The sequence below is a fragment of the Mus musculus genome, chromosome 7 (assembly GCF_000001635.26).
Source record: "Mus musculus strain C57BL/6J chromosome 7, GRCm38.p6 C57BL/6J".
NCBI lineage: Eukaryota > Metazoa > Chordata > Mammalia > Rodentia > Muridae > Mus > Mus musculus.
Window position 1 is genome coordinate 44,975,753 of NC_000073.6, and position 21,886 is coordinate 44,997,638.

The 21,886-nt window shown below is 52.3% G+C and overlaps 2 protein-coding genes and 1 long non-coding RNA gene across 10 annotated transcripts; 1 reads left to right on the forward strand and 2 right to left on the reverse strand.

Annotated features, from left to right (window-relative positions):
• Positions 1-1,002: 1,002 nt before the first annotated feature.
• Prmt1 (protein arginine N-methyltransferase 1) lies at positions 1,003-10,668 on the reverse strand. Of its 6 annotated transcripts, NR_045521.1 has the most exons (12): positions 10,531-10,668; positions 8,324-8,381; positions 7,983-8,123; positions 7,734-7,835; positions 5,986-6,141; positions 5,835-5,898; positions 3,631-3,773; positions 3,131-3,218; positions 2,923-3,038; positions 2,375-2,525; positions 1,752-1,873; positions 1,003-1,231 (listed from the first exon to the last, which is right to left on the reverse strand). NR_045521.1 is itself a non-coding variant. In NM_019830.3 (11 exons), exons 1-11 carry the CDS (start codon positions 10,564-10,566, stop codon positions 1,148-1,150), a joined length of 1,116 nt encoding a protein of 371 aa, NP_062804.1. In that variant the 5' UTR covers positions 10,567-10,668; the 3' UTR covers positions 1,003-1,147. The 6 variants fall into 6 exon arrangements, 5 of the variants coding, with proteins under 5 accessions (NP_062804.1, XP_030098018.1, XP_030098017.1 ...); NM_019830.3 differs by lacking the exon at positions 7,983-8,123 and having other exon boundaries at positions 8,328-8,381; XM_030242158.1 differs by having other exon boundaries at positions 8,019-8,381; positions 10,531-10,601.
• Positions 10,669-11,147: 479 nt separating this feature from the next.
• On the forward strand, positions 11,148-18,849 carry Gm15545 (predicted gene 15545). Its single transcript, NR_045266.1, has 2 exons — positions 11,148-11,618; positions 18,231-18,849. It is a non-coding gene; the product is annotated as a predicted gene 15545 (long non-coding RNA).
• Bcl2l12 (BCL2-like 12 (proline rich)) lies at positions 15,470-21,886 on the reverse strand. 3 transcript variants are annotated; one of them, XR_003946575.1, is made up of 7 exons: positions 21,711-21,886; positions 21,126-21,240; positions 20,792-20,934; positions 18,611-18,697; positions 18,059-18,519; positions 16,992-17,279; positions 15,470-15,702 (listed from the first exon to the last, which is right to left on the reverse strand). XR_003946575.1 is itself a non-coding variant. In NM_029410.3 (7 exons), the coding sequence occupies exons 2-7, from the start codon at positions 21,230-21,232 to the stop codon at positions 15,652-15,654; spliced, it is 768 nt and encodes a 255-aa protein (NP_083686.1). In that variant the 5' UTR covers positions 21,233-21,240; positions 21,711-21,827; the 3' UTR covers positions 15,470-15,651. The 3 variants fall into 3 exon arrangements, 2 of the variants coding, with proteins under 2 accessions (NP_083686.1, XP_006541330.1); NM_029410.3 differs by having other exon boundaries at positions 18,428-18,519; positions 21,711-21,827; XM_006541267.4 differs by lacking the exon at positions 15,470-15,702 and having other exon boundaries at positions 17,027-17,279; positions 18,059-18,116; positions 18,428-18,519.

A 21,886-nucleotide genomic window follows, 5' to 3' on the forward strand; every position in this document is an offset into this window, starting at 1 on the left:
AATAGTGGGATCTGATGCCCTCTGCTGGTGTGCAGGCATAAAGAAATAAATCTTAAAAATGTTTAGCTGAGCAGTGGTGGTGCACGCCTTTAATCCCATTACTTGGAAGGCAGAGGCAGGTGGACCTTTGTTAGAGGTCAGCCTGGACCATAAAACAAGTTCCAGGACAGCAAGGACCACACAGAAACCCCATCTTGAAAAAAAACAAAAAAACAAAACCACGCAAACAGCCAGGTGGTGGTGGTGCAGGCCTTTAATCCCAGCACTTGGGAGGCAGAGGCAGGCGAATTTCTGAGTTTGAGGCCAGCCTGGTCTAGAGTGAGCTCCAGGACAGCCAGGGCTACACAGAGAAACCTTGTCTCAGAAAACCAAAAACCAAAACAAAAAAAGCCCACGCAAACAAACACAAATGGCCCAGTACCACGGTGCAGGCCTTTAGTCACAGTACTCAGAAGGCAGAGGCAGGTGAACCTCTGCTGCAGGTTAGCATGGATCATAGCGAGCTCCAGGAGAGCCAAGGCTACACAGAGAAACCCTGTCTCAACCCCCTCATCCCCCCCGAAAACAGGAACAGCACAGGAAGAGCGGGAGATGGAAGGCAGACTCTGGGGTGGGGGCTCAGGGGCTCAGGGGTCTGACCCGCACTGAGGACTCCTCAACCTCTGCTCCAAAGAATCTCAGGAAGAGCTGGGCGTGGTGGCGCACGCCTTTAATCCCAGCACTTGGGAGGCAGAGGCAGGCAGATTTCTGAGTTCCAGGTTCCAGGCCAGCCTGGTCTACAGTGAGTTCCAGGGCAGCCAGGGCTACACAGAGAAACCCTGTCTTGAAAAACCAAAACCAAAACCAAAACAACAAAAGAATCTCAGGAAGGTCTGGGAATCCAGCCATGATGGAGCCAGGAATCCTACCTAGCTTGAGGTCCACATCCCTAGAGCAGAAATGGACAGTCCTCAGGGAGTGATAGGCAAAACAGTAGAACTACCCCAGCCCCAGGGCGAGAAGTGGCATGGTCAGCTGAGGATTTATTGGCATAAACGCAACCATATAAAAACATAAGTTATGAAAAACACAGTCACGATGTACCCCCCCATCCCCCAAGCCCATCCCCCCGAGCCCCCTTCTGCAGGAGGGCCAGCCTGGCACCTCCTCAGCGCATCCGGTAGTCGGTGGAACAAGAGAGCTCACACAGCTGACCCTTGAAGTCCAGGTCGATGGTAAAGTCCAAGTCACGCTGCAGGGAAAAGAGGGAAACAGAGCTCAGGTGGGAGACAGAGCCATCAGCCAAGGGCCAGGCAAGAGTGTTGGCAACGTCTGCCAGCCAGCACACTGCACACCCTGCACCCTGACCTACTGACAGCACTATCGGCCATATGCACCCCATGCTCCCCAGCCACAGTCTAAGTTTCTGCCACCGAGGGAACCAGCACCAGCAGCGCTGGAGTGCCAGCACCACTTCAGGGCCCCTGCAAGCATCCTGAAGCCCCCTCCACCCATGGATCAAGAGGGCCAGGGTTAGGTGTTCCTAGCATCACACTGCGCTCTGGCACTTGCCACTCTAACCTGTAACAGGAGCCAGGTGATTTCAGTGCCCACAGGAAGGGTGCTGAACAAGGTTATCACTGAACCCAGCAGCCACATGGGGCTTCCTCGGGTACCCGCTATGCTACCCAAGCTGGCACTGTTCAACTCTACCCAGAACCTGACTTTTCTGCACACCCTCCGTATCATGTTTACTCTCCATCAGGCCTCACATTGTTTTTGGCATTGGGCCTCATTCCAATGGTGCCAAAGATCTCCTCGCCAGTCTTCACTGTTAGGTAGTCCTCCATGTAGAACACAGTCTGCTTCCAGTGTGTGTACGGGGACTCAGGACCTGAAAGGTGGGCATGGTCAGTTCCAGACTTTGCCTGGGTGTCGCCATGCTAAACCTGCCATTGCACCCCCCACAAGGTCACCACCAGCAAGGCTTTGAGGGCTAGTGATCCTGCATCTTGCCTGTGTTTCCTGAGTTACACAGGGATCAGACTCAGTCACTCAATGACTGACAGCAGAGCCTGGTGGAACAGTTCTTCAGTGTCCAGCACTCCCCCTTGTTCTTAACAGGACTAGTGGTAGAACCCAGAACCAGAATACCATAGGCACCCGACCACTGGGCCATGCCCCACCCTCCCAGAGTGACTCAAGGCTCTCTATGGCCCCATTTCAACTCTTCCTTTTTGAGGGTTACCACTAACTTTCTTCAACTTTAGAGCTTTCTGCCCTGTTCCCGAGTAGCTCTATGGCTGTGATAAGCCTCAGGCATGCCCGACGCTGCTCATCACACAGAAACCTCACTGATGATCTCGGCCCCCGCCCAGCCCCACACAGCGCTCACTGGTGGAGAAGCCGGTCCTCTTGTGGCATCGGGTGAACTCGATGTTGAAGTAAGCCACCAGCGCGTGCACGTAGTCGTTCCTCTTCACTTGCAGGCAGAAGGGGGAGGTGAAGGTCAGGTCCTCCACCTTGACTGTGTAGATGTCCACCTCCTGCCAAATGGGTGAGCCCAGTCAGTGCTCAGAGCCCACCCTGCACGAGAACTGCTGCCTGTTAGGCCCCTTCCCATCACAGTAAAACAGCCCCCCCGCCTTCTGAAACGGGGTCTCATGTATCCTGGGCTGGCCCTCAAAACATTTTTCCTTTTAAAAAAAAAAAAACATATTTATTTCATGTATGAGTACACTGTAGCTGTCTTCACACACACCAGAAGAGGGCACCAGATCCCATTACAGATGCTTGTGAGCCACCATGTGGTTGCTGGGAATTGAAGCCATCTCTCAGCACAGGGCATGGCCCTGAAAACTCTGATGTGTGGCCCAACTGCTCTCCCTACAGTTCTAATGGACTGGTCAGGGACTGGGACCCCTGCTATTGCTGCCCAGTTACCTTTATGAGGCAGGCATTGGTGACCAGCTGCTTTGGGTCCACCACGTCCACCAGGGGCTCCTTGATGGCCACGTCTTTAATGCAGGACATATCAAAGCCATACACGTTCTCCCACCCTGGGTACAGACAGGGTCAGATGAGCTGTGGAATCCAGGCCCTGCCCTCGCCACCCATCCTGCCCTCACCACCCACTACAACCCCAGCTCACAGTGGATCTTGTAGTCTTTATATTGTCGGTCCTCAATGGCTGTCACATACAAGGTGGCCCGGTCTGGGAAGATGAGGCCATCGGGTGCCTGAAGGGAGTTGGGTAAAAGCAAGGACCTAGCTGAGTGGTCCAATTGTCCAGCCCACCATCACTTTCCAGAGACCCCTTAGCCACCCAGGCCTCATCCTTTAGTCTGGTCCCTACTCAACAGCCACAGTGCACCCAGAGCCCTGGCAGTTCCATAATTCCTAGGAGCATGGAAACACCCCAGAAGGAGACACCTCCATTTTGTACAGTATCCTCCTGATCCCTTCCCCTTCCCCCCAGTACGCGCTCTCCTGGCGTAAGGACTCTGCACTGGCCTTCTTCAAGTCAGTTCCTCTGCCATTCCTTTGGTCCCTTCTCCCTGGGAAGGCCTCATCCACAGAAACACTTGGTGGCACCCTATTTGCTGCTCTAACTCCTTAGCCTGGGGCGCCCATCCAAGGCGTATGGCTCACCAGCCACTTGTCCCGAGCGTGCAGCACGGTGTTGAGCATGGACTCGTAGAAGAGGCAGTAACCCATCCACTCGCTGATGATGATGTCCACCTTCTCCACGGGCAGCTCCACCTCCTCCACCTTGCCCTTGATGATGGTCACCACTGCACCCACAGGAATGGCATGCCAGTCACGGGGAGGGCTGGCCCAGATGGTTCCAGACACCCACAGAGGACTCTGGTCCAAGGGCAGGCACCCTGTCTCTCTTTTCAAACTGTCTCACTATGTAGTCCTGGAACTTGCTATGTAGACCAGGCTGGCCACAAACCCAGAGATCTGCCTGCCTCTGTCCCCCAGCACTGGGGATAAAAGGTTAAAACACCAGGTCCGTCCTAAAGCACAAGGGTAGCACAGCAACAGTTTCAGGTTCTGTCTGCGGGTCTAGGAGTAGCTCTGCTGCGAGCCCAAGTTTAACATTCTCCAGGTCTGGGTTTGTTTCCTCCCCTAGCAGTGCTCAGGTGAAATACATTTTTCTATTCAGTAAGTGAAGCAGTAAGTAATAATGGTGTAGACACAACTGTAAAACGAGGCCAGTAGGTTAGGATGCTTGCAACCAAGTGGGATGACCTGAATCTCACCCCCAGGGTAGAATGAGATCTATCCTCTGACCTCTACATGTGCCCCACCCAATAAAAATAGAAAGCATTTCAATGAAACAAAATAAAACAAAACTATCATAGCCAGCCAGGCCTGGTGGCACAGGCCTGTCACTCCAGCTACTTAGGAGGCTGACACTCAAGGACTGAAGTTCAAAGCCTACTTGGGCTACAATAAGAAACCCTGTCTTGGGCTGGAGAGATGGCTCAGTGGTTAAGAGCACTGACTGCTCTTCCAGAGGTCCTGAGTTCAATTCTCAGCAAACACCCAGTGGGTCACAACCATCTATAATGGGATCTGATGCCTTGTTCTGGTGTTTCTGAGGATAGACACAGCTCACTTACACAGATAAAATAAACAAATAAATCAAAAAGAAAACAAAAACCAAAACAAACAAAAACCCTGTTTCAAATACAAAGAAAGCTGTCCAACTGGCTTGGCGGGAGGGCCAAGGCTCCAAACAAGCGTGTGCTAGCTCACAGGCCTGTTGCTTCAGTTGCAGATCATCTCTTGTTGGGGCAGTACAAAAACTCCTACTAAAGAAAGCACTATCGCCCGGATGGGTGCCAGGCCGCACCTTCCCATGCCTGCCTCTGCCCTTGGAGACTGTGGCACCAGTGCTCATCTACTCTCAACTGTCTTCTCACAGGTTTTCCTTTTTTTGTAGCCTGTCCTGGCCCTCAGGCTCCCAGGGATGGGATGATGGGACACAAGACCTCCAGGGCCTTCAGTTTAGACCTGCTCCATCTTTTATAATGCTAAGTATAACCAGGTACACACCTTTAATCCCAGCACTTGGGAGGCACAAGCAGGAGGATCTCTGAGTTCAAGGCCAGCCTGGCTACATGGTGGGTTCTAGGACAGCCAAAGCTACACAGCGAGGCCTACTCTTGAGAGGAAAACAAGAGTTTAACTGCATGGAAAACTAGTTTGTTTAATCCAAGCACTCGGGAGGCAGAGGCAGGCGGATTTCTGAGTTCAAGGCCAGCCTGGTCTACAAAGTGAGTTCCAGGACAGCCAGGGCTGTACAGAGAAACCCCTGTCTCGAAAAACCAAAACCAAGAAAACCCCCAAAAACCTAGTTTGGTTTGAAATGACACCTCAGGCAGACTAAAGGCCTTCAATGTGTACACATAAGCACAGGACAAAGCCTGTGGTGGGACCAAGTGCACAACCTTTGTGTGGGAACTGTAGAGCGGCAGGCCTGTGGTAAGCAAGCTTCCAGCTGCACACCCAGCCGTGCGGTGGGTGCACGGGCAGCAGTTGTGGGGTTCTCAGGAAGGTAATGCCAGTCATGCCAGAGTGGGGGCTGCTGGGGAGAATTCTTGACAGGCCCTGGATGTGACAACTGAGGGATGGGAAACCCTCGCACAAGGGAAGCTCTAATCTTGAGCACAGTCACCAAAGATCCCCATGCAAAACCCTAAAGTTCGAGGCCCAACGTCCTGACATCCAGACTCAGCGTTCCCGAACGTGAAGGAGCCACCAGTTGTCCACTGTGGTCTCTTAACTCTTCACTGAGGCGTCCAAGAAGGTGCCTGTTCCTCCAGACCCCCCCTCCTGCTCACCATGGTCTAACTTGTTGGCTTTGACAATCTTCACAGCATAATCGGAGATACTGGAACACTCAATCTAAGGCAGGAAGAAGGAGGGTGAGACAGAGTCCAGTCCATGCCCTCTCCAGCTCCTAACCAGCCCGCCCACTGCAGTAGGACTTACCCCAATAACCTTGCGGGCCCCCGCCTTGGCAGCAAACATGCAGAGGATGCCAGTGCCTGAGCCCACATCCAGCACCACCTTGTCTTTGAAGAGATGCCGATTGTGAAACATGGAGTTGCGGTATGTGAGGGTGCGCACCTCATCCTTCAGCATCTCCTGGACAGGGAACCAGAGACAGAGGACCAGAGTGAGGGGACACACAAGGCACGCATGCCACCACCACACTGACGGTGAGCAAGGCTCAGAGGACCCCTTTCCCTTCCGGGCGCTTCTTTTGCAGTGAACACCTACACTGGCCAGGTTTTATCAGTGCCGTCCTTGCCCGAGCCAGGGGTGAATCAGGACGCTGAAACAGGAAGGTCCTGGGTACAAGGCCAGCCCTTAGATCACCAAAATGAACCTTGGTACTGGCCTGGCAGGCTCACACAAATTAAAATGGAGTAAGCAGACAGCCGAGTAGCAAGGAGGTCGATTGACCCTTGACATCACCTCTCAGATTCCAGCCACCTTGTTTTCTGACATGGTGTCTGAGACCTGGGTAGCTGGACCATTAGGTTAGGCTAATGAGCCCAGTGATCAACCTGCTTCTGCCTACTCAGAGCTGAGCTATACAAGCATACACCACCACGCTCGGTGTTCTGGAAGTTATCATGCACGCAGCAGGAACATGGAAGTCAGAAGACACTGTCCATCCTCCATCCAGGGATCTCTTGTATGGCAAGCACTCCTTTCTGCTTGTGTGGCAAGTACCTTTACCCATTGAGCCACTGCCAGTTCTTTTTTTTTTTTTTTTTTTTTTTTTAATTATTTATTTATTTATTATATGTAAGTACACTGTAGCTGTCTTCAGACACTCCAGAAGAGGGCGTCAGATCTTGTTACAGATGGTTGTGAGCCACCATGTGGTTGCTGGGATTTGAACTCCGGACCTTCGGAAGAGCAGTCAGGTGCTCTTACCCACTGAGCCATCTCACCAGCCCGCCACTGCCAGTTCTAAGTGGGTTTTGGGGATTAAACCCTGAAACCCAACCGGGCGTGGTGGCGCATGCCTTTAATCCCAGCACTCGGGAGGCAGAGGTAGGTGGATTTCTGAGTTCAAGGCCAGCCTGGTCTACAAAGTGAGCTCCAGGACAGCCAGAGCTATAAAGAGAAACCCTGTCTCGAAAAACCAAAAAAAAAAAAAAAAAAAAACCTGAAACCCATGCTTGCATGGCAAGCCCTTTAATAACTGGGGTACGTCCCTAGGCCTCCAAAAGCTCAATTATTTTATGCAAATTTTCCAATTTTTTCCCCATTTATGATGCTGGGGATGGAGGCCACTATCCAGCACGTGCTAAGCAACTACTCCGCCACTTTGCCCCAATCCCAGCCTCTAGTAGTTTTTTTGTTGTTGTTGTTTTTAAAGCCCCATGGAAAAAAGACGAGGATTCTTTAGAATGTCATTTGATTTGCACCAAGTCCTGTCTCCTTTATCAAAAAGGGTTGTAGTGCAGCATGAGCCATGGACGCAGCCCCACTGCCAGTCACTAGAGGGCGCCAGAGACAGACAGGGCCGGACCTCATCCCTAGGTCTGTGGTACACTGGGGCAGGAAGCACTTGCACTGGCTTCTGGAGAGATGGAAGAATTCAGTCTTCAAAAGTGGACCAGGGGCAGAAAGGGAGCAGTGAACGTGCTGAGACACTCAGAGCCCTGTCTGGTCTTGTGGTCCTTCAGTCCATACTGGCTGTAGGGTCAGTCTCTACTCACCTCGTGGATGCCAAAGTGGGCATAGGAGTCAAAGTAGTAGTCTTTGGATGTCATGTCCTCAGCGTTGGGCTTCTCACTACTTTCTGCTTGGCCACAGGAAACCTAGAAGAGGGGGAGTGGCAAAGGGTCAAAGGTGGGTTCCCCAGAGTCTCCTCAACCTGCAAAAAGCCCCTCATCATACCAGGACAACCCTCCAGCCCCCTCCAGCATCTTTCTTCCCCAGGTCATGTTTCCACTTCCAGGACCCACCCAGAGCACCATCCAGGGAGCAGCCGCCTCGCCTACCATCTCTCCAGGCTCTATGGCCTGTCTCTAGCTCAGCCCACAGCTGGGGAGGGAGGGAGAGAGGGCAGAGCCAGGGCAGACACATGGAAGGGCAGGGGAGGAGGGCTGGAGATGGAGTTAAGGAAGCAGCCATGGTTCTGGGGAAGCCAGCTGGGGCCAGGAAGGGCTCTGTCCTAAGGGGTTAGGGGGCACAGCAGAGGAAACTGGTTGGAAGCAAGAGGACGGTTAGACCTCTTGGGGAGCCAGATGTATAGCAAGTAAGCTTATGTGGAAGTGGGCTGGGTGGGGGTCTCACAAAAGGATATTTACTTCTTCAAGAGGCGGCTGGAGGCTCATCCCATTAGCCAAGGTGGCTACAAAATTCTAGGAGAGAGTAACAGGGAAAAAGGATTAGCTACGGGGTGATTGGGGAAGGCCTTTGGGGCGGTGAGTGGTTTGTAGGTTGGCTTTGCCTGGGCAAGGAAGGGAGTGTGTGTGTGAGCAGGGACAAGCAATGAGGGAGGCTGTGATCGGGTAGAGAAGGATAGGAAGGAGGGAAGGGAAGGTCTCCTGTCCCAGCTGTTGGCTGAAGAGATGGTGGCCTGCCCCCTGTTGTCCTTCTTTGGTCCAATGACTGGCCATACACACCTACCCCATCTAGGCCACAAGACCCAATACTTGCCAGGGCACATGGGCACTGCCCAGCTGTTGCTCCCCTTCACTACCTAATCCCCCCCCAAGAGATTAGGTGACATTTCCTGACACACATGCCAGGCTGAAGTGCCATGAATAAACTGGAGGGAGGGGTAGGAAGGGAAGGGTGCTGTCGCCTGTCCTAAGAGGATTCCATTAGAGAGACGTAGCACACCACCAAAGCAGCAGGCATACCACCAACTCACACCCACACCAACACACAGAGGCAACCTGACCTCTTTGGTTTCCCTGCCTTTCTGAGGAGGTATCATATATGCCTTGGAAAACTGGGTCCAGCCCATTCCCCACCTCACCTGGGTTCCCACACTGGAACAGCCTTTTCTTTTCTCTGTCCACAAGTCCCAGGGCCCAGGGTCACCATAGTGACCCTGTAGGCTAACTGATCCCTATTTATGGCAGATTTCCCAGCAACTGACCTTCCCCTCCAGAGAACTTGAAGAGGTATGGGCCCCATCAAATTAAATACCATCAATGACTGCCACCCAAGGCTTCCAGAGAAACGTCACAACCTAACCAAGCTCTCAGCTCCCCACAGCCTGGGAGGTGAGATTCCCACGTGGGCCCCACTTTTTCAATAGTACAGACGGACACCAGAAGGTTGACAAATGACTGAAGAGAGCTTGAAACCCATGTCTAGGACCTGCCTTACAAGCCTGATGATGAGCTACTCAGAAGTCAAAAGAAAATGGCAAGTTCAAGGCCATACTCAGCTACAGGGTGAGTTCAAGGCCAAGCACATTTTTTTTTTTGAGGCAGGGTTTCTCTGTGTAGCCCTGGCTGTCCTGGAACTCACTCTGTAGACCAGGCTGTCCTTCAACTCAGAAATCTGCCTGCCTCTGCCTCCCAAGTGCTGGGATCAAAGGCGTGCGCCACCACCGCCAGGCTCAGGCACATTTGTTTAATTAAACTAAGTAAAAAGTAGACTGAGGAATACAGCTTAGGATCGAACAATCAACGATAAGCAGGTAAGCAAGGCAGATGCTAGAATTTCATTCTGTTTTGGGGGGAAATTAGGCAAAAAGGCGGAAATGTTCAAAAAGGGGTCCCTTGCCACATTCAAGTTGGTAAAAATGGAGCTCTGTGGAGGTTAAGGCCCATGGCCATCCGAACTCCTTTATCCCCCACCACTGACCTCTGACTATCCATCCACCCGAGGGCCCTCCCATGAAGGGGTGGGCTTGGGCCACGCCCCATGAAAAAAGACGCCCCTCTCACACGCCCATAGTGACCACGAGGGGGTGCCCGGCGACGGATCCGGATCTCCTCGGATGAGATTCCCCACCATCTCCTTAAAGAGAGGTCACAGGGCTATGCCCATCCCCCCCCCCCCCCCCCCCCGCTGCACAAGGCTAACACAGAGTTGGGGAAAGGGAGGCTGGGGACTGATGTTCTCAGGCCCCACGCGGGTGCAAAGAGCCCGGGCTGCATGGACATCCACAGCCGAGCCAGGGAGAGCGGGTGGCAACCCCTGGACCCCTTGAGTGCAGCCCAGGTCATCGGGCTGGGGGCGGGGCCTTTGTCCTGCACGTGGAGCCCACGGGGCCCCTCGAGGCGGCACACCCCCCTCCCCACGCTACTCTGCGAGACCACGTGCGGCCCGGCTGGAAGCGCCCCCGGCCCGCGACCACGTGCGACAGTCCTCGGCTCGGCTGCGGGTCCCAAAGCACCGAAAGCCGAGATCTCTCCCGTCACGATCGAACACATCCCCCGATGCGGACCAACGCGAAGCCAGGCACATCAAAAGGCCCCGTCCCCACAGTTCAGGCCGTGGGCCACCCGTCTCGCGCCGCCCCCGGGCCTAAAGAGCCCAGCTACTCACCTCCATGATGCAGTTCGCGGCCTCGGCTGCCGCCATCTTCACCCGAGTCCTCCGGCCTCCGAGACCCCCCCCTCTCTCTTTTCTCCCCCCGGCTCGACCGGGGACCGCCTTTTACCAGAGGGTCCTCAGCCCAGCCCCCGATACCCCGCCATAAGTTCTCATTGGTCTGTAAAGCCGTCCATCTGAGAGCTTCATATTTCAATTGGATGACAGACACGCCTATCAAACATAAAGTGCCCGCCCCCCTAGCGTTTAAAGGCCCGCCCCCTCCTGTCCGCTAGGAAGAGAACAACTGCCTGTCTGTCTCACCCAGCACGTGTGACGATTGGGTAAAATTCACCAGATCTTCCCGCCCCTTTCTGGCCAGCTCCGCCCTGGAGCTTCCCGGCGGGCTCCGCGCTAAGCGGACGTCTAGAAACTGACTTGTCTATCATTAAGCTAATCCCCTCCTCCCTCGTTGATATTGGCTGAGCCAAAGGTGACGTTCGCGGCTCTAACGCCACCCTGTTTAAGCGACAGGCCTAGAAGAAGAGGGGCCATTGGCCCATAAGGAAGCAGGCAGAGCTTTGGGCAGCAGCAACTGGCTCTTAGGAATGTCAATCATCACCATTCTGTGGATTCCTCTCCCCCATACCCCCTACCCCGGTCTTGGATGTTTTCTGGAGGAACTGGGGAGCGTGGGCGCGTTAAGTTATAGGGAAAACCCCAATTCCTGAGACGTGGATGAGGGCGCATTCTAGTCTGTGATTCCGAAACCAGCCATGATTCGCTGTGAGCTTCCCACCCCTGTGCTGGAAGGCGCCAAGTTCTGAACACCTGTGGCCTCCTCGTGGCCTCCAGGTCCTCTGCGGGAAACACCCAGCGTCCTTTGTCTGACCAACTCCTACACGTCAATCACCGGCAATTCGGACGCCACCTCTTCCAGGAAATTTCCCTGAATCTGCAGAAAGTTACTCCTTCCCTGAGGATGGATGTCAGTTGCTGGATTCGTGAACCTTCCCTTTGCCTTCAGTCCCACCAGTCTATGGTCCAAACATAAGATCCTTTAAACTCCCGTATGAGCCCTCCAGTGGGAGCTTCCGCATAAGGTACGCGAGCACATCTGACCTGTTTCCTTCCAACGCCTAACACTTACTTTGTATAGTGTGAGCATGCATTCGTGTGTGCCTTGCACGTATGGAGGTCACAAAGCAATGAACAGGAGTCCTTTCTCCCACGATGTGAGTGTAGGGAATTGAACACAAGTCGTCAGGCTTAGCGGCAAGCACCTTTACCCTCTGCTGCAGACCAACACTTACAATCTGGTAGATCTTTTGTTTGACTGATTCTCACTGTGCCTTGGGCCTGGAACTCGCCGTGGAGATCAACCTGTTTTTGTCTCCCAAGTGCTGAGATTTAAGGCCTATGAAAATCTTGCCCAGCCAATATGGTCCCCCTTTTTTTCCCGTTTTTCCTCGATAGTGTTTCTCTGTGTATCCTTGGCTGTCCTCTTACTCATAGATCCGCCTGCTTCTGCCTTCCCAAAAGGCATGCTTCCCACGCCCAGTTCAGTATGATTTTTTTTTCCTCTAAGATTTATTTTATGTGAGTACAACAGCTGTCTTCAGACACAGCAGAAGTGAGCATTGGATCCCTTTATTATAGATGGTTGTGAGCCACCATATCGTTCCTGGGATTTGAACTAAGGACCTCTGGAAGCGCAGTCAGTGCTCTAAATGGCTAAGCCATCTCTCCAGCCTTTTTGTTTTGAGACAAAGTTTCTTTTTCTTTGTGTAGCCTAGGCTGTCCTAGAACTCACTCTGTAGACAGGGCTGGCCCAGAAGTCGAAGATCTAGCCTGCCTGTGCCTCTCTCAGATGATCTGATTGACTCCAGCCTGTCCTACTTTGTCCCCCTATCTCAATAGCCCCAGGGCCTTTTCTGCTCTGTGTCAATCTCCCCCACCCCTACCCCCTCGACACCTTCTGTGTCACCTTCTGCCCTGGTGCTTCTGTCATTCTCTACAACTTACCAGCCCCTCAGCCCACGGCCTTATGAGGCCTTCTGCCACCTCCAGGACGATGTCTTAATCCTTCAACCACCTTCACTCACTTCAGCCTCACTGACTGCATCCCAGTTTCCTGGGGCTGCTGCCATCTTACATGGTGCTCCTCGTCTTTGGGGAACCAAACTTGCTTCTCATTTAGGACAAGAGATTTTATCTATAGCAGTGAATGAGATGCATTCTGACTTTGAGCCAGCCATCCTTGACAGATTTAAATAAACTTAGCACAGGGAATCTCTGCAGTCCATTCGGTTTCCTACAAATACAGATTCCTAGGAGGAAACTGAGGCTCAGACAGGGAAAGGGGATTGGTCAGGGCTAAACACTTACGACGCTGAGCTTTATCTCACTGTAGAAAGGCAAACAAAACAACTTTATTTTTTAAAATGTATTTAATTTGGATTTTGTCTGTGTGCACAGTATGTGTAGAGGCCAGAGGCTGAAGTCCAAATGCCTTCCTAAATTTCCTTGAGACTGTCTGCATAGACCAGACAGGACTGGAACTCAGAAGTCCACATACTTCTGCTTCTCAAGTGCTAGGATTAAAGGTATGCACTGCCTTGCCAGGAACCACTTTTTTTTTACTTTTTTTTTTTTTTTAAAGAAAAGGTCTGAGCCGGGCGTGGTGGCCCACGCCTTTAATCCCAGCACTCGGGAGGCAGAGGCAGGCGGATTTCTGAGTTCGAGGCCAGCCTGGTCTACAGAATGAGTTCCAGGACAGCCAGGGCTATAAAGAGAAACCCTGTCTCGAAAAACCAAAAAAAAAAAAAAAAAAGAAAAAAAAGAAAAGGTCTCTCGGTGACACTGGAGCCTGAACAGCAAGCCGCAGAGATCCTGCTTCTGCCTCGCGAGTGCTGAGTGCTGGCATGCGCTCTGTGCCCCGCTTTTAAGTGAGGGCTGGGGATGGAACTCAGGTCTTTATGCTTAGGCAGCATCCACTTTATACTGACTGCCCTAGCCCCATTTTGGAGCTTTTGAAGCAAGGTCTCATGTAGCTCACACTGGCCTTGTACTCACTATGCAGTTAAGGATGACCTTGAACCTGATCCTCCAAATGCTGGGATTACAGGTCTCCTGCATCAAGCACTGCACAGTTTAAAGTGTAGCTAACACACACCTGTGAGACCTGCCCTGGAGATTTAAGACCTGGCACTCTGCTCCACTCACAGCTACATACCCCAGCAACCTCAGAGAGGTCTACCATAAGTCAGGGTTAAAGGTGGAGCTTAATGGTAGTGGTTGCCTAGCTCAGTGGTTCTTTTTTTTCCTTTTGGTTTTTCGAAATAGGGTTTCTCTGTATAGTCCTGGCTGTCCTGGAACTCACTCTGTAGACCAGGCTGGCCTCGAACCCAGAAATCTGCCTGCCTCTGCCTCCCAAGTGCTGGGAGTAAAGGCATGTGCCACCACTGCCTGGCTCAGTGGTTCTTAACTTGTGGCTCTTAACCCAACTTTGGTGGTCAGAAGACCCTCCCACAGGGGTCATTTAAGGCCATCAGAAAACAGATTATTTACATTATCATTCATTGTAGTAGCAAAGTTACAGTTAGGAAGTAGTAACAAAATTCTTTTATGGTTGGGAGGGGGCAGCACAACATGAGGAACTGTGTTAAAGGGTCGTAGCATTAGGAAGGTTGAGAACCACTGCCCTAGCTGGGAGAAGTGCCACTCATAACAACAGTTTAAAAAGAAAAAATAAACAGTCCAGCTGGATCCTGCCACAAGCCAATTGTGTACCTGTTTATTCCATGCTGGAACACGGGGCGAGGGGAAGGCTTGAGATTCGGGAGACTTACAAGGCTAGCAATCTCAGAGCCACAGAAGATTCCCAACTTGCTCCCCAGGGAACAAAAACAGTTATGCATGGGCGGAGAGGGCTCAATGTAAGCACCAGTTCCCAGCCCCAGGGGACTGAGTGTCTCTGGCCTCTTGGGCATCTGCACTCATACCTGCCCCACCCCACACATGTAACTTTAACTTGAAATCTTTTTGAAGAAATCAGTAACCTAGGCGGAAAAAATGCTCGGCAGTTAAAAGCACTGACTGGTCTGCTAGAGGTCCTGAGTTCAAATCCCAGCAACCACATGGTGGCTCACAACCATCTGTGATGAGACCAGACACCCTCTTCTGGTGTGTCTGAAGAAAGCAACATTGTACTCATATACATAAAATAAATAAATAAATCAGTAAGCCAAAACTGGAGAGGCGACTCAGCAGTTAACAGTGCTTTTTCTTGTTGAGAACCAAATTCTCTTCTCAGAGCAGATACCTGGCCACTAACTGCCTATAATCCCAGTGCTACAGGATATAATGCCTTCTTCTGGCACCTTCCTTACATGTGTGCACACACATAAAGACACACACACACATACATAAACAAAAAATAAAGTTTTAAAATAAAAGGGCTTAGGTTTGGAGAGATGGCTCCTCTGGTGTGTCTAACTAAAGACAGGCTCAGTGTACTCATATCTAAATAAATCTTTTAAAAAGGTAAAAATAAAAGTGCTTGAACACACGAAGTGCACACATGTAGCACACACACATACATGCAGGCACAAACTTACATGTAAAGTTTAATATTTTTGCTTTTGTTTTTTGAGATGTTCTCACTGTCCTGCCCTTGCAGTCCTGGAACTATGTAGACCAGGCTGGCTCTAGATTCAGAGTTCCACTTGGTTTTGCCTCCTGAGTGCTGAGAAAGGACTAAAGGAGTGGCCTCCACACCCGGTACAAATCCCAACACTCAAGAATCAAGAGTTGCTGGATAGCCAGGCTACATAGAGATGTTCTGTTTTAAAAACAACAAAAGAGGTGGGTTGTGATAAAGAAGACCCCAACCGTGGCGTCTCACCTTCGTGCATTCACTCCAGTGCAAATGTACACACACACACTTTCGGGCTCTAGTTAAAGAACAAAGTTTTTAATACAGACACATTTTAAACAGTCTTTTTGGCAAAAAAAAAAACAAAAAACAAACAAACAAAAAATAAAAACATAAAAAAGGTAGGGCAACCACCACCCTACAGCCCTGATGTGTGTGTCGTCATATTTCAGTCATCTATGCTGGGTCAGAGGAAACGTTCAGTCCAAGGGCAAGTTCAAGTCCACAGGTGAGGAGGCCAGGATGCCTGCCTGCAGAGGACAGAGAGCCCCAGGCTGGTAAGAGGGAAAGACCCCTTGAGTGGGACACTTAAGTGATTCCATGGCTGTTCTGTGCTGGCCCCAGTCCCTGCTCTAAGGACGGAGGTTAAGCAACACTGATGCCCTGCAGGCTGTCTCCCAGGCTCTTCTGTCATCTATGTCAATAGAAGCAGGGCCGCTGAGCTCTACCTGTCCCTCCTGTCTTGCCATCTGAACTCCGTCACTCCTCGCCTCCCCATTCCACGGAATGCAGAAGGAACCCAGCTGATGCTCACAACAGTACCTCTGACCTGGTACCCACACTCAGTCTCGGAGAACCTGCTCTCTCGTCAGAGTCCTTTCTGCTGGGACTGACACCCATCTCCAGGCCTTTCCTGGTCTATCTAAGAGGATGGGTCTGTTCACAGACTACCAATATCTCAGAACCCCCATCTCAGGGTGGTCAAGGACCCTTCTGAGCCCGGCTGTGTCTCTAGAACACAGGTTTTTTGGTTTTTTTCCTCTCCTTCTGAAGTGCTGGACTATCTCCTAACCTCCTTTTGTTTGTGTTTTGCCTAAGCTGACCGTGAAACCTCTGGAGCCAAGGATGTCTTTAAATCTAGATGGTCTTGCCTCAGCCTCTCTGGTACTTGAGATGACAGACTTGCACCACCAGAGACAATCATCCCGTCCCGTCCCGTGTCGTGTCGTCCCCCCCCCCCCCTCCCCGTTACACCACCACCCCACCTGCTGTGCCTCAGCCATCTCCAGGATCTTACTATGTAACCCTGACTGGTCTTAGAACCCCTAGGCTGGCCTTGACCTTATAGAGATCCGCCTGCCTCTGCCTCCCAAGGGTTGGGAATTAAAGGCGTGCGCCACCACTGCCCGGCTACAGACTGATTTCTATTGCATGTGTATAAGATAACAGTCAGCGGCCAGGGAAGCCCACAGAGAGTTGATGTGTGGGTACGTGGGAAGAGCCATGGGGCACAAACTACTGGAGACTCGAGTCACCAGATAAGCACCCTGCATCCTTGAATCCCATTCTCCACTCCACAACCACCCTAAACGACGAGGAGGATGAGACTGGGGAGCTGTGTGAGCTATTCTCACAATTGCTGGTTCAAGCCAGAGGGCAACAGAACCGACCTCCTTAGCACAGTGTCTGGCATACAGCAGGTGCTCAATAAACACAAGATGGATTGAATGTAAGAGCTGGGCGTTCTGGAAGAAAACCTGTCAACTGTCAAGATGTCAGTAGGGTTAAACAGAGACCTGGCAGGGTGTGTGTAACTTACCCATCCCCCATGGGCCTGGACCCAAGGCAGGAAGCTGTGTACATGCTCAACACTGAGGTTGGCCAGGGGACCCCCAAGCCCAGCCACACGCCGGCTCAATTCCATGGCTAGTGCCAGGCGTGCCAGAGGATCCGGGGATGGCGGTGGGGGCCCCGGGCACGGCAGAGACGGGCTGGAGCAATTTGGGGAGGAGCTGCTTTCCCGGCTAGAGAAGAGTTCCACAAGGCGGGCGAAAGAGCCTGCGGACAGGCGGGCCAGTTTACGATGCAGAGCCGGGTCAGATGCCAGCTGAGGGGCAGAGGAACAGTGTAAGCTACCACCAAGCCTGTGTGACCAGCCTGGGGGCCAGGCCTTTCCAGCACCAAGTCCCTCCCACCCAAGCTGCCTCTATGGCCTTCACCAGTAGACTCCCAAGAAGGGGTCCTAGAATCAGAGCCAAGAACAGTTCTGAGTTCTAAGCAGTGGATTCTCCGTTAGTCCTTAAACCCAAGCTGGGCATGGTAGCACATGCTTTTAATCTCAGCACTTGGGAGGCAGAAGCAGACATATCTCAGTGCTCAATAAGTTCAAGCCTGATCTACAGAGTGAGTTCCAGCACAGCCAGGGCTACACAGAGGGGCACAGGGGGACGAGTACCTGATAACTGCTGTTACAGTACTGTTCAGTTTTCAAAGCCCAATTCCAGGAAACTCTGAGGCTATGCCCTCTCAGGCCGGAATTTCCTCCCTATTCTGAGCTGTGTCCTTAGGGTAGTCAGTCAGTCAGTCAGTCAGGGTTCTTTGGTTTTAGAGACAGGGTTTAACTCTGTAGCCCTGGATGGCCCTGACTTCGTAGAGCTCTGCCTGCTTCTGCCTCCCTGTTGCTGGGACTAAAGGTGTGTGCTCTCACATTCCACCTTGTTTTGTTGAAACAAGGTCTCCCAGTGTGGCCTTGGCGGCCCTGGAACTCTTCTGTGGCCAGGATGACTTTGAACTGGTCTCCGGCCTCATACCCGAGAGTGCAGGGAGGAGGGCTGAGCCTGCTCTACTCCAGTCCAGTTTTACACTCCTGCCAGGCCCTTCTCTCACCTGGCTCTTGGTTCTGGCCTCTTCTTTTGTTTGCTGTCCTTTGTTTTTCAGTGTTTAACTTGGGGGAGAGGGTGATGGAGACAACGTTAAGGTAAGGACCCCAGCCTGCTGGGCAAGGGCTCTGTCACCAAGCCAATTCCTAATGAAGCCTCTGGTGGCTTCTGTTGCCTAGGTCCCACTGCTTGTTGATGGCCCATGAAGGACACTGGTGTTAAGTCCTGCTGCGGTGAGGCATCAAGGCTCTTGTGAAGATGCTCTGATGTTTACTGGAGCCCTGGAACCACACCCAGCATCAAAACAAAGCAGCGCCAGCGTCTGCCCCCTATTCCACAACTGTCCTCTCCATAGCGTGGAGTAGAGGCTGGTCACCTTTTGGTTGATGACTTCTGCCTCTTCCTCCAGCAAGGCTACCAGCCGCCTTAGCAGGGCTTCCTTCTCCGTGGGTGGGGGTCCCTGGAACTCTGGGGGTGGGGGGCAGAAGAGAATTGGACTGGGAAGGGCCCTGGCTTTGCTCCTACCATCACCCCTCACCAGGGCTCCTCTGCTGCTTACCTGAACTGGGCGGGGACTTCAGTTGCTCCTGCACCAATTGTTCCAGCCGCTGGGCAACCAGGGCATAGAACTCGGAAGAGGCTGGGCCTGAGCAGAAAGAAGCAGCGACGCTTTCTGTTTACAGAACACGGTATTTATGGCGTCTCTCCTAACCATCTTGCCACACAGCAACAATTTCCACTTCACAAAAGGATACACCTCGGCCATGAGACGTTGGTAAATAAAAGATATTAAATGAACATCCTCAGCCTTTCTACTTTGTTGCACCCTCAAATCCAACTGAGAATATTCACGCTGAGCTCTGGAGACCATTGCATCCAGTCAGGACAGACATGCAGCGTTCCTACCATCACCCCCTAGCCCTTGTGCAGTTCACATGCAGCAACAGACCACAGGGCTCGTTTTAAGTAAGCCATCTAACCAGGCACGCCTCTTTAGAGTTATTTTCAAGTTTTATGTGTGTGTTCTGCCTGCATATGTGTCTGTGAACCACTTGGGTGCCCAGTGCCTGTGAAGGCCAGAAAAACAGCATCAGAAGTTGGAGGACATAACAGTTAAGAGAACCGGCTGTTCTTCCAGCAGGCTAGGGTTCAATTGGGTGGTTTTCCTGCACAAATGTCATGTGCCAAGTGCATGCCTGATGATGCCCTCAGAGGCCATAAGGAGGCCCCTTTCCCTAATCCCTAATGTGTGCTTTTCATGCTCCATTTATGTGCTGTTGGGAACTGAATACAAGGCTTCATGCATGCTAGGCAGGCACTCGACTGACTCAACTTTTTGTAGTCCAGGTCGGCCTTAAACTCACAGCAGTCCTCCTGCCTCAGCCTCTCTCAGGTGTTGACTGCAACAATGTGCTACCACACTTGGGTTTGTTGATCACCAATCAAGTCCAAAGATCCCTTCCTCCAGCCTCTTTCTGTTACTTAAAAAGGAGGAAGGATGCGCCCAGTCAGATTACCAACTGGCCAGGGAGTTACGACTGACAACTACACTTCCAGTCTCTTGTGCTGGGGTACTGGAGCTACAAGAAGAGCCAGAGAAGCACCCAAAAAGGAAAAAAGATAAATCACCCGAGGACGGTGCCAAAGCACCTCTCCCGGGTCAACCACGGAATTGCTCTGTAGAAGTCTAAGCTGGGGCTCCACTTTATTGTGCATGCCTGTGATTTCAGTATGAAGTAGGCTGAGGCAGGAGGGCTCCAGCAAATGTGATTATGTCTCAACGATCCTTTTACTGTAGCCCTTAAGCAGTGCACCCCAAAATCCATCAAAGGGCTAGCCAGCCCTTCCTTCCAGCCCTAGCCTAGGAACCAAGCAGGAGCTGTCAAAATGGTGGTACCACGACATCCCCTCAGCATACAGCCTTGGTGAAACACGACTGCAGGGGGCGTCCACAGTGGTAGCAGCATCTCCATCCTCCCTGAGCAGCACCGCAGAGATGGCACCTCAGCCAAAACGGCCTGCAACCAAGGAGGACTGACTTCTCATCCTAACCCATGGGCCGGCCCACTGCAGGGGAAAGGCAATGGCAAAAGCTGCCAGGCCCCAAGCTTCCCAAGCTGGACATCTCTGCCCTGAGAAGCCACCCTCTAAGAAGTCCCAGATAAGCCCCATCCTTTGTCCAATTCCCTGCTGTCTGATCCCAGGAGCAGAGGGCGGCCAGCCATGGTGTCCTCACTCCACTCTGGACTCTCCAACAAATCTCTTTCATGAGATTTTCTGCCTGGTGTGACTCTCTCATCGGAAGAAGCCAGGAAGCAAAGAAGTGGAGCGGTGCTGAGGCTCTACTCCCTTGGGAGCCACAATGCCTCTGCTGAGGAGACTTCCTCTCAAAGCTGTAAGGGTCCTGGCCCCCATGTCTCAGGATACCCCTCCATCGGGACACGTCCCACCTCAGCGCTGTGTGGCTCTTGGGCCCCCAGTCTCAGGCATCCCTTGCACTGGGACCCCTTCTCCCTTCAGAGCTGCATGCTTCCCGGGCTTTGGAGCCCCAGGGTACCTCCTATCCAAGCACAAACACTTACACTTACCCGCTAGAAAGAGGTGTGACAAAGACTTGAAATGGTTATGGCTTGTGCTGAAGCTGAACCGTGTTGACTTTATAATGGGTCCTGTCTGGATTTTTTGGAACCAAAACTCCTAGCCCTGAAAGTTTCACAAGTGACCTGAATAAATCTCTTACCAGGCTCGGAACCATAGCAGGGGCGGAGGGGAAGGAAGTGGGGCCTAGAGGACTCCGTGGGGGGAGCTCCTCTCCCCAGGGGACAAGGGAGGCATCTTCGGAGGCGGCTCAGGAAATCTGTTGTCTCCTCTTGGGCAGGACTCCTAGGGACAAGAACCTCGGAGTTATCCCGAAGGGGTCTGGGCAAGTGATCCCTTCATCCTTTCATGGAAGATCACTCTTGAAACTCAGCCCAGGCACATGGAGTTAGGTCTGATGGGAGTAGATAGGTTTGGACCACAAGACTCAGGAAGATCTTCCCATCAAAGGCTGACGCTGGGGGAGTGGAACTCACCTGGGTGGAGTTGGGACAGGGGACCCAGCGACTTCACCGCGCTTAAGGAAGGCCGTCAGAACCTTCAGTGTGTCCTCTCGGAGACCCAACTCTTCAGAGCCGGCCATGGGGGTACCTGAGGCAGAAGACAGAGGATGCACCCAAGTGCAGGGATAACTCAAACTTCTGAATCACTGAATGAAGAGGGCGCCTAACTCCAAGGAAAAGGTGGTTTTTAAGGGCCAGTGGGGCAGTTGATTCAGTTGAGGAGAAACGGTCTGAATTACTGAGTCTAAGAAAGGAGGTAAATGAGTGCTTGAACTCTTGCAGGAAGGAGCGGGAAGGGGGTTTGGAGTTCCCTCTCAGCTAGCAGCGCCAAAGAAGGCTCGAAGACCGTAGAGAATAGGGAACTACTAATCCTAGTATGCTTTGCGGCAAACGCTGGTCCGATTTCCCCACTTTTCACCGAGCAGTCTGCTGGGAGATGTAGTTCCAATTTTACCTCTGGCGTGCACCGGGAGACCCCGGGTGCTTGGAAGTCACAGCTTGGCAGGACTGGCTGTGGCCTTTCCTGCAACCCTGTCCCCTCCCTGGCACCCAGCTCACCTGGCTCGCGGTTGTGTCCCCGTCGCACTGGCGTACACGCTTTCTCACAATTTCTACAAACTTTTACTTCGGAAGTTCAACTTTCCCACGCCTGCGCACTGGGCCGACACGGCAACCGCCCCAACGTCGAAGGGGTGGAGCCTTCTTTTGCGGTCATTTGCATATGGCGTTCCCAG